This window comes from Bubalus bubalis, chromosome 21 (assembly GCF_019923935.1).
Source record: "Bubalus bubalis isolate 160015118507 breed Murrah chromosome 21, NDDB_SH_1, whole genome shotgun sequence".
Classification (NCBI taxonomy): Eukaryota; Metazoa; Chordata; class Mammalia; order Artiodactyla; family Bovidae; genus Bubalus; species Bubalus bubalis.
The window spans coordinates 50460511-50480377 of record NC_059177.1 but is presented as its reverse complement, the minus strand read 5'-3'; the positions used below and the strand labels follow the sequence as shown (position 1 = coordinate 50480377).

The 19867-nt window shown below is 54.3% G+C and overlaps 1 protein-coding gene across 4 annotated transcripts in view; it reads left to right on the top strand.

Annotated features, from left to right (window-relative positions):
- BSN (bassoon presynaptic cytomatrix protein) overlaps positions 1-19867 on the top strand; it is a 78486-nt gene that overhangs the window by 24153 nt on the left and 34466 nt on the right. Inside the window, exons 2-3 of one of the 4 annotated variants that reach the window (XM_044934384.2) lie at positions 15856-16021; positions 16112-16264. In XM_044934384.2, the coding sequence (XP_044790319.2) occupies positions 15856-16021; positions 16112-16264 (319 nt within the window). The other 3 variants (XM_025272885.3, XM_044934385.2, XM_044934386.2) reach the window with 3 other exon arrangements.

Below are 19867 nucleotides of genomic sequence, written 5' to 3'. Positions count from 1 at the left end.
GGAGCCAGTGTCAGAGGTTGCTGAACATGGGCCTGAGATAGAAGAATGGCATGCAGGAAGTGAGGAAGAAGTAGATGAGGCGCCATCTTCAAGACTAGACCAAGGCAAGACAAGAAGCCCTCATTTATTTTCCTTGCCCCCGTGACATGGTCAGTGACCAGTGGCAGGTACCAATGCTGTATCAGAGGAGCTCCTCTCAGGGAGCAGAGAAGAGAGAAAGTAGGGAGGCTCCTAGGCTCCAGAAAAAAGGGAAGCCATGGTGGGTGCGGTAGGCTGGAAGAAAAATTGGAGGGACTGAGGAGGTGGCCTGCAGTACAGGTGGCAACCTTCAGAACTACCTGAACATCATACATGAGACCTGCCCCCTGAAGGTTCTGGAGAAGTTAAGAAGGTCCTTACTTGCACTCCAGTGTGCAATGAGCTTAACTCGGCTTGCCTTTCTGAGGCCTAGAGAGCTATGTGAGTAACCAGAAACCTAGAAAGACCTTAGTAAGAATCTGATTTCTTTGAGGTTGGTCTTCTGATTGTAACACCTCTTCCAGTGCTACCTTATGGCTCTGTGTCTTGGCCAAAAAATTTGAGGGTGAAGCTAAGTCCAGAGCTGGTAAACAGAGGCCAAGGCTCTGGTGCTAGTCCCCGGGGCAGATGCCCCGGATGTGGTTTTCCTCACTGAATTCGCTCCATAATGCTTCAGAGTGACGGCTCTCTATCTAGTCTCAGAAAGACACCAGACAGCTTCCCAAGTTTTTGTGTGTTATCACTAGCATTGTTTGCTTCTGAAGAATTTATACTTTTATTTCTCCATAGGAGGTAATTATTAGATTTCTGGGAAATGTGGGGTTTGTTTAAATGAGTCACAGCAGTTGGCTGAAATAGATAGGACTCCATCTGTTGCCTTTGCGTGGTCTCCAGTTCTGTTCTCTGTGACTAAGCTATAAAGGAGGCAGGAGAACTTGGTGTTCTGGGCGCTCACCATGACTGGCCCTGCCTGTCAGGCCCAAGTCTCACAAGCAAAGATGTGGGGAAGAGGACCCTGTTTCCTGAGAACTTCTCAACGTGTGATCCATGCAATTTGTCCACTGAGCTTGGGTGAGGCGGGTGTGGGCAGGAGCTCACACCCAGGGCTCCTTGTCCACTGACCTCTGCCAGCTCCTTCATCAGTGACAGGTCTCTCTCACACGCCGAGTGAAAGAAGAGGTGAGCTGGGAGTCGGGCACAGCACATGAGGTGGTCATGTCCCCTTTCACCCTGCGAGGCTGGCTGCTCTGTGGGCGGAGCAAGTTGCTCTCAGATCCCAGCCTCGTTGCCATCAGCAGATTGGCCTGCCTCACTCGCCTGCTCACAGACCTGCCTCTTGCTGGGCAGCTGGGGCCTGGCCTTCCACATCCATCAGAGGGGCTGGGCCCATAGAGCCGTGCCCAGCTTCTGCCGGCTCCTCCAGGACCAGGAGCCTGGGGACTCCGGAGGGGCACGGGTGCTACCCTGCTGCTTTCCTCTTCTGCTCGAGCTGGGAGGCCTTGTTCTGAACTGTCACTGGACGTGCCGTGCCCCTCACCTCTGCCGGTTGGTGGTGCGCTGCCCGGCCAACGTATAGCCTCAGTGGGCTCCTCCTCCTAGGGGCTCACGAAGTGACTGTGAGGCCACGGTAAGCAGATGCCATCAGCTCCACCTGATTCCTTCTTCAGTTTCCCAACTACCCAGGTGTGTCACAGGATTGATTGGCACCCCAGTCCACACAGGCCTATCAGGTTGCATCATGAGTGAGAACAGAACTGGCACATGACCAGAGGCCTTTCTCAAGGGCGAGCCTTGTGTGAGGAGTCCTGAGTGGACCCCACTCCACTGCTGGAGACGCCCAGAAGCTCTTCCCTACAGGGATACTGGTAGCTCCGAAGGCCCAGGGAGATAGCGTTCCTGTTGGTTGTTCTTCTAGCAGGTTTTGGTGAGCCTCGCTGTCACTCTGTGCTGAAGCTTAAGGCCCAGCTCAGCCCAAAGAAGTGGCCAGCTGAGCTCGCCAGCTCCCAGTGAGTGCAGAGCCCCCACACCTGTCCAGTTCTAAAACATTCTCTTCACCCCACAGAAAACCCCACACCCATGAAGTAGTTGCTCCCCGTTTCTTCCCCCAGCCTCTGGCACCCAGTAGTCTGCTTTCCCTTTCTATTGATTTACTTATTCTAGATATTTCACATAAATGGAACCACAACATATGTAGCCTTTTTTGTCTGGCTTCTTTCAGTGAGCCTAATGTTTTCAGGGTTCCTCTACACTATAGCATGAATCAGGATTTCATTCCTTTTGTTTTGTTTATTGTGGTAAACTATACATCACATGCAATTTTCCATTTTAATAATTTTTAAGTGGATAGTATATGAGCGTTAGGGACGCTCATTGTTGTGGAGCCATCTCCACAGTTCTGTCCGTCTCCAGAACTTTTTCATCACCCCAAATTGAAACTGTGGCCATTCAACAGAATTCCCCATCCCCCTTCCCAGCCCCTGGTAACCACTGCTCTCCTTTCTGCCTCTATGAACTTAACTGTTCTAGGTACTTCATATAAGTGGAATCGTGTAATATTTACTCAGACTTAATTTAACATAATGTCTTCAGTATGAACATCCATGTTGTGACATGTATCAGTGCTCCATTCCTTTGTAAGTCTGAATAACATGTCATAGTGTGTATATGTCACATTCTGTGTATCCATTTAGCCATCCACGGGCTTTGGGGTTGTTTCCACTTTTAGGCTGTTGTGAATAATGCAGGGATCCTGCATCTTGGCATCTTGGTGGACAGGGAGAGCACAGACAGAGCCCAGCCCTGGGACGAGGTCCTGAGGCTTGGGGACGAGTCCAGAAGCAGGGTCTGCTCCCCCATCCCATGGCCTTTGTGTGGCTCTGCTCAAGTGTCCCCTCTTCCGAGGGCCCCCTCCTCCTTTCTCATCTATGTTGTTCTGAACGAGTCAGGCTTACCCATTTGTCTTCTTGGTGCTTGCCTGTCTCTGCACCACACGGCAAGTTCCAGGAGAAGAGAGGCTTGTCCTCCTTGCTCACTGCTAGGTAGCCATGGTCTGCAGTGCAGCACAGTGCCAGGTGCCCTGGAGCTCTTGGGAAATGGGTGTTCAGTGACGCCTCACACTTGTGCCGCTGTGGCTGCTGCCGGAGCCCAACCCCCTTTTATCTCCCCATCGTGCATTTGGATTGCACCCACCACATCCTCTGTCCAGGCATCACCCCGTTATCAGGAACCCCAGACCACCTGAGTCCCCAACACCTTCCCCAGACATTCCCTCCACTTCTGCCAGCTGAGCACCTGGCTCTGCGTGAGGCCGCAGCGTTCCCCTCACCCCCTCGGCAGGGCAATCCAGACCCCCGCTCACTCACTTGTCCCTCCTGGCCAGGGGGCCTTTGGGGCGGCATGAGCCCGGCCCTCAGACCCCGGTCCTTCCTCTCACGTCAGCCACTGGCCATATGGTTCTAGTCCTTTCTCTCCCTCGGCATCGCTGCCTGCACCTCTCATTACTTGCCACTTCCCTAAAGACTTTGGCATCAGAATCCCAGGCTCCCTGCCCACTCCCCTTGCGGTAAGCCAGGGAAGGAAGGAAGGGAGGAAGGAAAGAGCGCGTGTTTTTCTCAGCGCCTGCTGGGCACCTGGCATTGCTCTTCTGCAGGCTGGGGTGACCCCATTCTCTCTGCTGGCTCAGGCTGGCCTGGGCACTCTGGGTGAGGACGCAGGGCTGGCTTAGTCCCTCAGGACATCGGCCCTTCCCCTTGGGAGCAGACATCCTGGACTTGTTACTCAGAGTGGTAACTCCATGTACCATGAAAAATGTGGCCGCACATGCGCTCACACACGTGTATGTGCAGTGAACTGCCCACGCACACAACAGCACCTACACTAGTGCCCACATGCACACACAACCTTGCACACACATGTGAGCACTCACGTGTACCCCCCACTCACACGTGTGCATGTGTACTCACAGAGCATCTCATCATCTCAGTCTTAATCACCACTCTCAGACCCACATTTTCCTTATGAGTACATCTGTCTTAATGGATTTTTTAAGCCCAAGTGGCTGAATTTAATGCTCTCGACATGTGAACACGTGTCAGGTAGGAACACGGTCATCCCCAAGCCTGTGCTGGTCGGAGGCTGAGCCCTGGGAAAGGGAGGAGAGTAGGGAAGGGAGCTCTTGGTCGAGGGCTTTTCCTGGCTAAGGGCCCCCACTGAAAAGGACTTAGGCTGCTTGGATAGGAAGTTCTGGCCTTAGGTCAGGCCCAAGAGGCCTTGCAAGAGAGCTATCCTACAGCAGCAGGCTGAGCCGTGGGAATCAGCCCCTTGAAGCAGGAGGAAGAATGGGGTGGGGTAAGGAGGGGTGGGGCGAGGGGAGCGCCTCCCTGGCCTCTCATGTTATTGGGAAATCTCTCCCAGTGGCAGGCAAGCCCCCTGGGGGGCTGGTAGGTGAACCTTCAACAGGAGGAATCTAGAAAGGAACTCCCAGCACCTTTCTAGCCCTCACAGTCTAAGGGAGAGGGAGGTTCAGGAACCCAAGTGCCACAAGTAGATGTTAGATTTCTCCCTCTGAGTTAGAGCCCTCAGAAGTGAAAGACAAGAGAGCCACAGAGGAAAGGCTGTGAAATTGGCAAACAAGGAAACTGAGCCCCTAGTCATGTGCATTTTTCTGCAACTAGGCTGAGGGGGCAGGCAGAACAATGGACATGGGGATGCTGAAGGCTGGAAGGGTGGTGGGAACTCTTGCTTTTGCAGTGTCGTTTAAGGCCTGCTTTTTCCTGATGGAATGTTGAGTCTCGTTTCCCATCTTGAGATGTCAGTTTTTAGTCATTCTGATTTTTTTCACAGGCCCTGTAAAGAATCGCATTCACTAGTTAAACACTTCCTCAGCACCTTGACTGTAATAAATTTGAAATCGCCAGGCAAAGGCGTTGTTCAGAGGCTTCTCTTCTCTTTTCAGGACCTGTGGTTTCCAGTGCTGCAGGTCCTTGTCGGAAGGCAGGACTCTTTAGCGGTTGGAATAGCCCTGCCCAAGGACCAGCTGTGTGCTCTGGGCTGTGGGCGCAAGGGACAGAAGGCAGGTGCAGGCAGGGTGGCTCTGGGAGATGAGCAGGCGGGGACCCCCTTCTGTTGTTTCATTTAGAGCTGAAACTAGGGGCCAGAGATGACCCTCGGTCACAATTTTCTTTTACCATTTTTGGGTCACAGGTAAGTTTTTCTTTATGGTATAAAAGCATAAAGAGCAGACAAGCTCTTACCAGTTTAAAAAATGTTAAACTAGGGGGGGTGGAAAGGAAAAGAGCAGGCCTTATTTCTGGACAGAGAGGTTTTTAACATGGAGATATTACTTTGGTGTTTCTTTCTCTCCCAGAATACACAATAGATGTAGTTTTTGGATCCCACTGGCTTCCAGGAGAAGGGAGCTAAGGGTTCCTCAGGCTTGGTGGGGTTTCCCTGCTGGTCTTGGAAGAGCAGGCAATGGGAAGCCTCAGACACTTGAGGTGTGTTCAGGTCCCACCTGGTTGCCCGCGCTCGGCAGATGTTCAGCTAACTCACGTATTAATGATGCAGGCACTGGCTTATCTTACTCACAGCATTGTTCTGGCCTGTCTTCCTTCCAGCGCTTGGATCACGGCCGGACGTGAAGCGGGCCCATAGCCGTGTTTGTGGCACAGGATGTGTCCCTGGCCCTTAGGCCAGGCTGAGGGCTCAGGCTGCTGTGCTTGGTCTGAAGACAGGGCCGAAGCTTGTCAAGCTTTGTGAGCCAGAGTCCTGGCTTCCAATTGGAGCGAGGGGTGAGGCCTGCTGCCTTCATTGTCACAAAGAGTTAGAGTCTCCTCTTAACTTATCTCCTGGTTTCAGCAGAATCTGAAGGCGAGCTGACAAGCATAACGCTGTCCCCTTGGTAAAAGGCTACAGTTGTAGAATTTGCTGGAGCGAGAAGCAGGGAAGGGCTGGCTCAGCTTTATGTAATAATGCCTGGCTCCTGATTAGAGCTTCCTAGCTCAGGAATCTTCCCCCTGAGCCAGAAAACTGGGAGGCTTTGCAGCTCCAAGTGGTCCTCATGTGGGGTCCCGGTGCAGATGTCTGCAAACCCAGGGCTGTCTGGGGGCAGGTGCCTCAGTGGCTTGGGCTGGGTTAGAGTTCCTGGGCCATGCCTGGAAGCCACAGCACTCCTGGAAGACAGGGTTGGTAAATGAGAACCAAGGGCTGGACTGGGGCCAGAGATCTTGAGAAGGCTGTAGGAGGGGTGAAGAATTTGCCTGTCTACCATGTGTGCCCTCAGAAAGCTGAGCCTGGGAGGGGAGTCCACGGGGTCATGTGACTGGCCTGGATGCACTGTTGAAGGGTACCCTAGTCACCACAGGCTAGAAAGGCCAGGGAGTTCTTTAAAGTTCAAATGCTGTCGATGCCGTAGCCCTTAGGACAGGAATGTGCAGGGATTAGTCCACACGAATGTCAGCATACTAGGTCCAGTCCTTATGGTGCCCAAAGGGAAGGGTCCCTAAGGTGGGGCCCTTGTTTCCTCTGATGTCCCAGGTCAGGCCACCTGGAACGCCTGGGAGGGGTTGGGGAGAGCCTTTGAGGAGCTGCTGACCTGGGTCTCAGCTCTGGGCGGTGACTCTGGTCACTCTGTTCTGACCTGCTGCTTCTTCCCTCCTCTGGCCCTCTTGACTCCGGGGCCCCTGCTCCCGGCTCCCTCAGGAATCTCCTACTGATGTGCTGTTACCCAAGACTGATGAATAAGTGGGAATAAGACATTAGAGCACTAAAAGCAGTAACGCTCCCCTCCTACTGAGTTCTACCTAAGGAAGCCAGTTCCTTTATATGCTATAGTAAAAACAATGTTTGGATCCCTTCCCCTTGGAATTTGTGGTAATTGGCTGAACGAGACATTTGTAAAAGGTAAATGATGTAAATATGACTGTTTAATTCACGTAAAATACGAAGTTGCTTTCAAGCCCTACCAGACTCATTTCCTACAAATCTTGCCTAATTGCAAGTTATTTTTCATCAGTTGATTGTAACTACCTGTGTGAACTTCTGCTTCCTTCGACTGGCAAACAGAGATTGCAACCAAATTAGATTCTGGGAGCCCCTGGCCTCCTGGGGTGCCCAGTCTGACCAAAGAGGCAGACAGTGGGCAGTGCCTTGCAGTGGGGCAGCACGGGGACCGGGCAGGTGGGGGACGCACAGGGAGGGGGACCCCGGGAGGCTCCGCGCCAGAAGCCGCATTGGAATGGTGCTGTTCAGCCAGCGCTCTGGGGAGCCTGTGGGCACGGATGCAGGAAAGCCTCTGGCCCCTTGGGGAGCTCCCAGGCCTCAGGCAGGGCTTGCATTAGGGGATGTGTGGACAATGCTTGAGAGACAGGATGGTGTGAAAGGTAGCAGCCTGTGACTTGAGACCCAGACTAGGGAACAAGGTTCCTATGAACTTTTAAAAAATGAATGAATGAATAAAAACTTCTAGAGATGCACTCTGAGCCCCTGGTGCTGGCTTTGTGTCCACTCACAGGCTCCTGAGGCCTGCGGCTGAGTGTTGTGGAGACCTCACCTCTGTGCTGCTGCTCTTAGCAAGACAATTCCTTTTTGGTTCATCTGGTCAGAAAGGCTGGGGAGGGCCCCCTGATAGCCTCAGGCCTCCCCGACCCTGACCTCAGTACACCTGTGATGGGGCAGGGCTGAGAGCAGGAGAGAACCTGGTCTTGGCAACCAGCAGAGACCCCTTTAAAGACTGGGAAGGTAAGAATTCCCTCTGAACCGGGGCACACATGCTGGGAGAGGAGGGAGACAGGACAGTCAAGTGAGGCATGGGAGAAAAACGTGAAAACTCCTATTTACATTTGTGCCCTATCTCATCCTTTCAAACGTTGCCAGTTAGGGAGGTGTGTTTTAGCAGTAATATATATGCACTTAATTGGTAAATAGTCATCTGTCGGGGATACGTGAACATGTTTTAGTGATAGGGACTGTTGATCAAAAAGGCAGGAGGCTACTGGCCTGAAAGTGGGCAAGTCAGGAAATGTTTTCTTGTGTGAAAACTGGCCTTTTTTTTTTAACTCAAACTTTCTCAATTCTACCATCCCTTCTTGAGAGAGCTGCTCCGGGGCCCAGAACTAGATCCTGGTGCCCACTGTTCTGCAGCCCCTGATTCTCTGCCTGGACACACGGGGGCCGCTGGGCCATCCTAGAGGTCCTTCCTAGCCTGGGCCTTAAAGAAGTCCTCCCCCTGCATCTCCTTGGCTGTAATTGCCCGTTACAGAAAGGTCAGCCAGGGATTTATCAAAAACCTTGTTTGAACCCTGCAGGGCTCTTCCGGCTGCTCTGACTTAGAAAAAACAGTGTCCTTAAGTTCACTCCCCTCCTGGTGAGCAAAGACAGCTATTTATTTGTGTGAAGTATCTTTCTTTCAAATACTCAACTGGAGGCGGCAGGGGGCGGGCGGGGGGTGGGGTGTGATGCTCTAGAAGGCTGCCATGTGGAACCCAGCCTAGTTTTCCCTTGGGACCTCACACAGTCTCTCCCTGCTTTTCCGGCCAGTCTGCCCAGCCTGAGCAGGCCCCCCCGAGCACACCTGCCAGGGCAGCCCCGGCTCTGACCCTAGGGTCGTACCTGGGGTCAGAGCATCTTCGGCCACTGGAGCTTGTTGGCCTCCTGCCTTTCTTGGGGGTTTCTGACAGAGCAGAGCCCAGCTTCTGACCAGCGCAATCTGGATTATTCCTCCTGGCAGCGGTCATGGAATGGGACAGCAGGCCTTGGGTTACTGAGGAGAGTTGCGGGGGAGGCCGATGGGCTGGGCCTTGTGGCGGAGGCTCCTTCCTGCTTTGCTAACCAGCTTTAAGACTTGTCTCTGATCAGTCAGTAGCCTTAAATGCTGAAAGGGAGGAGAGCTGGTGGAAATACAGCTATTTTTACATCCTCCACCTTTCGTGGCCATCTTTTAAAAATATCTAGCCTGGATAAGGCATTTTTAGTCTTCCCCTCCTTGTCTTCCAGCCACTCCTCCGTGCTTCTGCCCTCTCCCTCCTCCGCCTGCCTGTCCTCCTGTGTCTTTCCCACTTCATGGCAGTTTCCTCTCCCCCTCCTGCTCACCTGTCCTCATCCCAGCCCTCCCCAAGGAGCAGGGCTCCCGGAGGCTGAGGGAGGTACACTGGCTTCCAGGGCTCTCACTGCTGATGAGCCACATCCATGAAACCAGGGCTTCCGGAGGCTGGGCTGGCTCCCACCTATGGACACCTCCCTCCCTCCCTTCTGTGCCCAGTAGAGACCTTTGTTAAGGAGGTTCCTCTGGAGACTTGCTTATGAACTGAACCCTTAACTCTCCCAGGTAAAAATATCTAGACCTGTCTGAATTGAACCCAAGCTCCAACCCATCTCTTGATGTCTCTTGGATGCCCCCACGGAGGTCACCAATTCGACAAAACCAGCTCAACCTTGTGATTTTGCCATTTCACCCCCCAGTCTCCACCCACCAATTGGCTTCTTTCCCCAGATCCTCCAGTTCAGTCAAAAGGACCCTACTCCCCAGACCCCAGGCCAGAATACTCCTGCTGAGCCTTCCCTCTCTCTCAGCCCCTGGACTGTCTTTTGGGCTGTCACCTTATTCTATCTTCCTGGTAGGGTTTCCCTGCTAGCTCAGCTAGAAAAAAATCAGCCTGCAATGCAGGAGACCCTGGTTTGATTCATGGGTCAGGAAGATCTGCTGGAGAAGCGATAGGCTACCCACTCCAGTATTCTTGGACTTCCCCGGTGGCTCAGCTGGTAAAGAATCCGTCTGCAATGTGGGAGACCTGGGTTCGATCCTTGGTTGGGAAGATCTGCTGGAGAAGGGAAAGGCTACCCACTCCAGTATTCTGGCCTGGAGAATTCCATGGACTGTATAGTCCATGGGGTCACAAAGAGTCGGACACGACTGAGCAACTTTCAGTTATTCTCTCTGTCTCCCTACCTCCACCATCTCTTTGTCACAGAGTGGAATACTTCCTTGTTTGAAAAGCTTAAAGGCCCTGCTCTCCTGGCCCTTCCCATCTTGCCTCTGAATTCAAGTTGTTTGCTGCACACTGTCTCCAGGAGCTGTTCTAAATGCTGAGAACAGCACTGACTTACACCCTGTCATGGAGCTACCCCGGTGACTTAGTGATAAAGAACCCACCTGCCAATGCAGGAGATACGGGTTGGATCCCTGGGTCAGAAAGAACCCCTGGAGAAGGAAATGGCAATCCACTCCAGTATTTTTGCCTGGGAAATCCAATGGACAGAGGAGCCTGGCAGGCTACAGTCCATGCAGTTGCAAGGAGTCAGACTTGACTTAGCGACTCAACAACAGCAACACCTTGTCATGCATCTGGGTCTTTGCATGTGTTTTCCCTTCTGCCTCAGTTCCCCTTTACCTGGGAGGGGGGTGGCAGGCAGCCCATCCATGAAGACTTGGTTTAGATGCCTCCGAGTTCTCAAAGCCTTCTCAAACTCCACCCCAGACTGTGTGGACATGTCTTGCAATGATTTGTTTGCACATCTGGTCTCATCTCTGGACTGGAGTCTCCCCGAAGACTGGATCCCTGTCTGATCCACTTTTTAAAAAATTTATTTTAATTAAATATTGAATAGGTGTTTATACAGAATCGGAGAAGGCAATGGCACCCCACTCCAGTACTCTTGCCTGGAAAATCCCATGGATGGAGGAGCCTAGAAGACTGCAGTCCATGGGGTCGCTGAGGGTCGGACACGACTGAGCAACTTCACTTTCACTTTTCCCTTTCATGCATTGGAGAAGGAAATGGCAACCCACTCCAGTGTTCTTGCCTGGAGAATCCCAGGGACGGGGAAGCCTGGTGGGCTGCCATCTATGGGGTCACACAGAGTCAGACACAACTGAAGTGACTTAGCAATTATACAGAATATAAGAATACTTATAAAATATGTATAAGATGTAAAGAATAGCAATACAATGAGCACCTGTGGACCCACCTTGCATTTGTGAGTCGCAATCCATTCATACCATCAGCACCTATCACACAGCCTGGAGCTATCATTCCAGGGGTCAGTGAATGTTTGTGAATGACTGAATGCTCGAATGAGCAAGTGACCTGAGTGTGGTTTTCTCTGTGAATCACATTGCCGTGCTTCCCACTCCTCTACAGCCTCATTGTGCTCACCCAGAGGCAACGCGGAATGTGTTTTAGGACAAGGACTGGTGGCCTTTTTTTTTTTTTTGACCACACTATGCGTTATGTGGGATCTTAGTTCCACAACCAGAGATCGAACCCATGCTGCTTGCAGTGGAATCACAGTCTTAACCACTGGGCTGCCAGAGAAGTCTGAACTGTTGGGCTTGGTATTGGAATCACAGCACCACCACTTACAGGTCATAATGGCTTTGCAAGTTCCTTAACTTCTATGTGTGGCAGTGTTCTCATCTGTAAAATAGGCAAGTTGCATCCTACCACATGGATTTGCCGTGAGGCTTAAAGGAGTTAACATGTGACGGGTACCTGGTACATGGTGGTGTTCAGGTGTGTGCAAGTGCACGGTTGGCACAAGCACTCCTGTGGTCAGTGGAGTGTTCTGTGTGGTGGAACTGGGGGTATACAGCAAGTGGCCAGAGAGGGCTCGGGGTGTTGCTCCTGCCGTTCTGCCCTGCATGAGGCCAGATCCAGGGCGGGCCAAGTGCACGCCCATCATGTGCTGTGTTTCCTCAGCTCAAACACATTTAGGGGCCACGTTTACTGTTCTAAGTCGTGATATGAGTGCAGTCCATCCACCCAGGAGACACGTATGAGCATCCAGTGAGTGCTGGGTTCTGGGGCAACGCTGTGGAGGAAGCCCAGAGGTCTTGCCGGGACCACAGAGGGTGCACGGGTGCAGCAATGATGAGTCAGGAGGTCTCAGTGCCCTGGAGCACAGAGAGGCCGGAGGGACGGAAGCTGCATTTTTTTTTTTTAGATGGACCAGTTTTAAAGTCTTTATTGAATTTGTTAGGGCCTCCCTGGTAGCTCAGCTGGTAAAGAATCCTCCTGCAATGCAGGAGACCCCAGTTTGATTTCTGGGTCGAAAAGATCCCCTGGATAAGGGAAAGGCTACACACTCCAGTATTCTTGGGCTTCCCTGGTGGCTCAGACGGTAAAGAATGGGCTTGAATTTGTTACAATATTGCTTCTGTTTTATATTTTGGTTTTTTGGCCTCCCCCACCAGGAATTGAACCCACACCCCCGGCACAGGAAGGTGAAGTCTTAACCCCTGGATGGCCAGGGAAATCCGGAAGCTGCGTTTTTTAATAGGTTGGTCCGCAAAAGTGTCCCCACAACAATGCCACCAGAGCCAAGACTCTCCCTGTATCTGCTCCCCTTCTGCCGGTCCCACTCCTGTCTCTGGGCGTTTGTATCTACATGCACTCTCTTGAGTGTGCGTGCAAGTGCCAGCAGGTGCCAACATCCAGAGACAGGAGCAGGCCTGGCAGAAGGGCAGCAGACCCAGGGCGAGAGAGAGAGTAGGAGGCTGGAGGGAAAGGGCCGAACCTCACGGGACCTCACGAGCCGTTATAAAGCCTTTGGCTTTTCCTGTGGGAGGGAAAAGAGGGTTTAAGCAGACAAGGGAAGCAGTTTGATTCATGTGTATGAAGGATTATCCCAGCTGCCGCACAGAGAAGACCGTAGACGGGCAAGAGAGAGCAGCCCAGCTTGTGCAAAACTGGAGAACAGAGGGCACTGCGACTTGAACCAGGTGGAGCGAGGAGGCAGCGGGGATGTCCAGACACTGAAGCCCAAGATTTACTGATGACTGATAAGGCCTGAGAGGAGAAGGAGTCAGAGTCTCCAAGGGGAAGATGGGGAGGAGCACGTATGCGGGCAGATCGGGGGCTCAGCTTGGGCATGTCACATTCAAGGTGTCTGTAAGACATCTCAGTGAAGACATGGGGTCGGCAGTGAGAGGAGAGGGGAGTTCAGGGGAGGGGTCTGGGCCAGACACACATTTGCAGTTACCAGTGGGGAGTAGGAGATAAAGCCTTGAGCCTCAGGCAGCTGTGGGCTTAGAAAGCCTCATGTGCAGAAAGGCTGAGTCCCTGCAATGTCGGAAGTGGGATTCTGGGTTTGGGAGACAAGGAAGCACCTGCAGAAGAGCTCAGAACAGCGTGACCAGGAGGGAGGAGGCCGCCTGGCAGAGGGTGGTGTTCCCAGAGGAAGCTAAGAGTTTCTTTCGGGAGAGAGGGAGGGCTCAGCGCTGTCGGGTCAGGGGATGATCAGGTGAGAGGAGGAACCTAGAAGCAACTTTTGGATTTGATGCCGTGGAAGTCACCAGTGACTATGACCTGAGAGACTTCTGTGGAAGGATGGGCGAAGCCGGGTGGCCTGGTTGAGAGGAAGGGAGGAGTGGGGCTGGAGGCCATGAGTGGAGGCCACTCTTTCAAGGAGTTTTGCTGTTAGAGCAGCAGAGAAATGAGGCAGTAGCTGAAGGGGAAAGTGGGCCAGATTTCCTTTTTCTTTTTCAAGATGGGAGAAGCATCTTTGTATGGGCATTAAAATCATCTGAGTAGAGAGGTAAACAAGGATGATGAAGGAGAGGGGAGAATTTATGAAGGTGAGAAGTGGGCCTTGGGAGCAGGAGACTGGCAAACATAGGGACAGTCGTCAAGAGGCCTTAGTTGTACAAATTCCCCTCCAGCGCTCCCACTTTTCCAGCAAGATGGTGGACAGGCTGTCAGTGGCAGTGAGCAGAGGGAGGTGGCTGGCGGCCTGGAGATCAAGGAGAAGGTGTGAGGAGTCCTCCAGGAGACAGGAGAGTTAAGGGTCCACGGGTGTGTATCGCGATTGCTGGGTGTCAGCTGCAGCCACCGCATGGTGTGTGGACACACATCGGGCCTGTGTGCAGGGGGCACCGGCCTCGCCACACAGGCTCTGCTGGGTGCAGAGGGCATTGCTTGTTTGTTCACTGCCACCACAGCTGAGTTGAAAGTTAACCTGAATTTGGATCCCTGATGATCACATACAGTGTCCCCAGAAAGACTGCATTTCGACTCAACATTGAATTAAAAAGTCACTGTGTACACAAAAGATTGCGTGTCACACACCATGCAAAACAAACACAGTAGAAATTGCTTACTTTCTCAGAAGAAACCATGGACCTTGCCCAGCCTGGAAACAGGGTTCTGGTCCCTTTGCATGTTATAAAGGGCTCTCCATAGCTTCTGATGAGCTTTCAAGGGCTGCTCTTTAAATTCCAGCCCCAAGTAATTTAAGTAAGAAATGAAACGATGAATTCAACCAAGTGGGATTATTTCTTTATGACACCTAGAAATCAGTCTACTGAAAGGCCCTGGAGCCCTTTGGGCCTAGAGATGGCTGCAGCCACCACCAGCCACCACACTGCACTGGGCCTCACAGCTGGCGGCAAAGGTGACTTCCAGAGGGCTAGACTCAGGCTCTGGCCATCCAGAGTGGCCAGTCTGTGAGACTGGATGGATGGGTGTGTGCTGTGTTGGCTGACAGACAGTTAACAGTGTCCTTTTTCTTTTTCCTGGAAGAGTCTTTATTAGACCGAGGGTGTGTCTCCTCCCTGGCAGTCCCTTGGAAGGGAGGAAGGACCGTAGAGTGTCTTGGAGTGGATCTCCCGGCGGGCTCTGCGGTTCCCCTCTAAAATGGCTTTACCTGAGACAGCCTACCAGTGGGCTCCTGAATCTTTTTGGCAAGCAGATGGCGTTCACATAAGGGCAGCAGACTTAGAGTCTCCTTCTGTTAGTCAGACCCTACAAGGACTGGGGGCACAGGGGCCGAAGGGGCCAGGCCAGGATGCTCCACAGGCGGCTGTGGCCAGGCCTCCGCAGTGACTTTCAGCCAGGCTGCCCTCTTGCCTGGGTTCCAGCATCCACCCAAACGAATACACACTGAAGCAAGTATAAAATGTCACGGAAGCAGTGTGAAGCCTTGCCTTTGGCTTTTTGTATGTGGCTTTCTTCAAACTGGAAAACTGGGAGGGGGGTCAAACGAAGGGATGTGGGTTTAGCCTCACGGTTTGCCTTCTACGCAGCTCCGATGGCTCTGCTGCAGCTGGGCCGTGTCGGGCGGAGGTGGCGTCAGGCACATTGAACTCCCCTCGATGGTTCCTCAAGGCCCGGATCCTAGAGCTCCGGCCCTGTCCTTTCTTACAGTAGCAGAAAAGTAGCAAACACATCACCCATCTTGATGGACTTGGTCTGGCATTAGACATTCTGGAAGACCACCAGAAGGAAGGCTCCATTGTCCCTGCTGGAGGTGGCATTAGCTGGGCCTTCGAGGGCCTCCCCTGCTTACCTCCAGCTGCCCAATATGGGCCTCTGAAGCAGACAAGCCAGAATGTAACAGACCTGCCAGAGCAGTTGATCTAAACTAGCTGCATTTGAACCCACCTAAGGAGGAAAAAAAATACTCATGCCAGGGTCCTGCCCTCACAGGTATTGATGTAATTTGGTGTGCAGTCTAAGAGTCAGAAATGTTAAAATCAGTCTAGGTGTTACTCATACATAGTTTAGAACCTTGGTTCTCAACGTGTGGCCTGCAGACCATAGTAAAGGCATCACCTTAGAGATTGTAAAAACACAGACTATACCGCAGACCTACTGAATCAGACTCTGCATTTCAGGGAATGAAGGGAACATTCCTGAGCCGACCGCATGGCCTGGCACTGACGGCTCAGGTGGGGACACTTGTCAGGGCTCAGCATGGAGCACAGTTAGCACTGGGCTGCTGGACGGCTGTGCTAATGGCACCGGCTGGCAGAGGGGGGTGCTGAGGGCACCTGGCAGCCACCCGGGTTGGTGGAGACCTCTGCAGGCGACTTCTCTAACCTTGTCATTTTCAATGTCATTTCAGCGTTCCCCGGAGACTGGACCCCAAGGAGCCCCTGGGTAGCCAGAGAGCAGCTTCCCCAACCCCGAAGCAGCCTTCTGCTACCACTCCTGGCCGTGAGAGCCCCCGGGAGACGAGGGCGCAGGGCCCTGCAGGCCAGGAGGCCGATGGCCCCCGCAGGACGCTGCAGGTAGACAGCAGGACGCAGAGATCAGGGCGGTCCCCCTCTGTGTCACCAGACAGAGGCAGCACCCCCACATCACCCTACTCCGTCCCCCAGATCGCCCCCCTTCCCAGCAGCACGCTGTGTCCCATATGTAAGACCTCGGACCTCACGTCGACCCCCAGCCAGCCAAACTTCAACACCTGCACCCAGTGTCACAACAAGGTCTGCAACCAGTGTGGGTTCAACCCCAACCCTCACCTCACCCAGGTAATCTCCTCTGCGCCGGCTCCCCCACCCCACCTGCCTTCCCAGGCCTCCGCTGGTTCCCTTTCTCTTCCTGGTCATTTCCCTTGGCCGCCAGCCCCTGCGTCTTCCCTGGGCTGGGATTCTGGCTCCCAGGTGTGGAAGTAGAGAGCAAGTCCTGGTCCCAGATCTCCAGAGGGGCTGATTACTGTGCCTCCTGAAAGCTTGGGCTCAGTCCTGTGTAGAAGGTGCTTTCTTATCTGCTCCAAGTCCGACCTGGAAAAATGCCGTAGGGAGGCCAAAGAGAGCCTTACGGATAGCTTTTCCAATGGGTGCACACTTGGAGAGGGTCATGAGCAGCCTCAGGACCCAAAGAGAGGCAAATCTCCCTGACCCCCGGCCAGCCTCCCTCCAGTGGGTCCTGGAGAGGGGAGCAGGGGAGGGGAGCAGGTGTTAAGGGAAGCAGGGGACTGGGCTTCGGGAAGAGCCTCCTCTGTGTCCCCTTCCGGTTAGCTGGGGCCTGAGGGGGCGGAGCAACTCCCCTTCCCAGGTGAGGAGCCAGGATTCACATGGTGACAGTGTCCTACCCTCACCACGAGGCCACTGGAAGGCCATTTCCATGAGATTGGCCCCCTTTCTGCCCTAGAGGACCCAGGGTCCCCAGCCCTACCCTGGCTGTGTCAGGATGCTTTGAATTGCTGTGGAGTGCTCATCCAAGCCCAGGAAGCCTCTCTTAGGTGCCCTGGAGGCCAAGTGCTCCAGTTTACTAGCTGGGCTGGGGCCTATGCCTCTGAAATGAGTGGCTCCCTCCTGCCCCGCTGCGGTAACCCCCAGAAGTCTCCGGTTGTCCCCCCAGAGCTCTGCTCTTGGGCTGGTTGGATCATGGTGACTGCGTGGCTGTGGCTGCAGCTGGGATTAGCAGCAGCAGGAGCCGTTTGGACCACGTGGGTGGGGGAGGGCTGAGTGAGAATCGTTCACAGGTCAGGGTCTATTTGTGACATGAGGTGCTGTGGGTGTGGGACGTGTGGTTTGCGAGAGGTAAGTGTGAGATTCCGAGGAAGGAGCTGCCGGTGTAGGGAGATGACTCAGTGCGTTTGGAGTCGCTCCTAGAGTGTGGGGGCTTCCTGCGGAGGCGTGCACACTCGTGATTATTACATCTGTGATTAGAAACGGCCTGTCCCTGCACTGATCAGTTAGGTAAGTGTTGCTCCGTAGTATCTAGAGCACTGTGATGAAGGCCAGGGAAGCTCACCTGTGATCCTGCTGCCGAGAAGCCAGAAGCACCCAGCCTTGCAGGAGCAGGGGGTTTGGCAGGCAGGGATGAGAGGCCACTGCGGGAATCCCCACCCCCACCCCCCGCCACCTTATGCTGGCCCTGCCCCCTGGGATCCAGCCTCCGGAGAGGCTCATAGAGCAGCAGGACCTGAATGACGCTGGGTGCGGTGGGCGGAGATCAAGGGAGAGCCACACACGCAGCACCAGTTTCCCAGTGGGCCTCCCAGCCTTTCCCCCACACCGACGACCTTCGGTGAGCAGGGAGGGGAGCCAGCCTTGGGCCGCACCTGGAAAAACAGCAGAGTGGGAGGGCCTGGTGACACTCGGTCCATCTGCCTCATTGTGCCTGGAGGAGACGAGGCTCCGGTCCAGGAGGAAAGGGGCCCCCAACTTACTGCAGAGGAAGAGCAGGCCTCCGGGCCAGGCCCTTCACAGCACGTCCAGGCAGGAGCTCCGAGACAGGGCTGTCACTGGCCGCCTTCCCCAGACCTGCTTTCACGGCTGCGGTTATGGAACCCAGTTTGGGAAATGCTGACCATTCTCCAGCTGCTCACCTGACAGGGTCCAAACGTTTCTCACCAGCCCCAGGAGCCCCTCCCAGTGAGGACGCACTGACCAGGAGCCCAGAGGTGTTCACATTTAAGCCTATCCAGTGCCCAGTGATGGGGACAAGACAGGAAGGCTGTTCTCTCCCTGGATGTGGGTTCCTACACAAGCACCGTAACCTCCCGAAGGTCGCATTTCTCTCAGGGAGAAGCAGGCTGTGGGTGCCAGCCTTGGTGGCTTTGCCGATGCCCCAAGCCTGCTCCGCCCTGTTAGCCCGCCTCTCTGCTCTTCAGTGGCTCCGCATTCAGGTCTGCCACCCCTTTCTCCTCCAGGACAGAGACACCTGTTCTGATAGCTGGGCAAAGCAGACAGGTGTGGCCGTGGGCCAGCAAGTGGAGGGGGATGGTGAGGTCGGGGTGGGAGCCACTCCTGGAGAGGACGAGCCGTGCCCTGTCTGTCAGCCCCATTGGGGGCCTCCTTGCCCCGCTTGGAGCTGCCCCAGCAACACATCCTGGCTTGGAACTCCTCCAGAGGAGTCCGTCCTCACTCCAGGAACAGCACCACGGGAGTGAGTGCTGTGCGGAGGCAGGGTTGACTGCACGCCTGCGCGTCTCACTCCAATCAGCAGAATTCTCCTGGAGCACCACCCAAAATGAGGCTGCATCCTGCACCCAGGGGCACCCACCCTCTGCCCCTGTGGGTACAGCAGGGCTGCCACCTCCTCCCCACTCTTCCAGGTCCAGGAACCCGTGTGCCTTCCACCCCCCTTGCTCTAGTCAGAATCACTCACAAGCCCCCTCTAAAAACTATGGAAACATGATCACGGTCTTTCTTCACCTGTTCCAAGGTCTAGATGTTGTCGAGATCAAGCTACTGTGCCATCACCCCACCCCCACCCCCCTGGCAAACCTTGGGCTTAGGTATGTACCCAGGGTGGGTGGTGTGGAGAAGGGAGGGAGAGACGCAGTGGCCACAGGCCTCTTCCTCTCCTGCCTGCATCCCACTCTTTCCGGCGGCGAGGGCCGGGCCACCAGATGGCCCGGGGGTGGTGCTGTGAGTGCAGCCCGGATCCCTCTGCCGCAGCCTCCAGCCTTGCCCCCTTCCCTCCGCTCCTTCCTGGTCGCCTTGCTACCCGCCCAGGCCGTGAGGAAAGAGGAGCAGGTGTTAGAAGGACATGGATCAGCGGTGGGCTGAGGAGCGGCTAAGGTGTCTTCCTCTCTTCCTGGGCCCAGCCCTCCCTGTTTCACCTCCAAGCAGAGGGGATGTGAAAGGACCTCTAGGTGGCCTTTGTCCCTTCTGGGTGGGTTTGCTTGGCAGTAGCCACTTTGACCCAAACCATCTCTGAGTCAGTGGGGAAATGCCCTGAAGCTTCAGCCAGCCCTGGGCAGCTAGCCCTACCAGCCCTGCTCCCAGGAGCTGGGCCTCTCGGTCATCTCGCTTGGATCACTGAGAGGTGGAGGCTAGAGTCACTGGGGCAGACCGATGAGGCTGCTGTGCAGGAGAGGGGTTTTTCACTGCTGCGGCCATCAGGCGTGGCACACCTAACTTTAGCTATGAGAGGGGGCTGTAAAATTATCTGAGAATGAATATATAGCGCAGAGAAGATAGGCCTGGGAGGGAGGGGGGCCATCTGGTGTAGGACCGGGGGAGTTGAGGGCCCTTGGGAGGTGGGGAAGGACCAGCAAGGTATAAACTCTCTCCCTTTCATGGAGCTTCAGGCTAGTGAGGCCTTCCAGCCCCAAGCAGCAATTGGGTTCAGCCTCCACTATCCAAATCCTAGCCTCAGATGCTAGGCAGGTTCCGAGG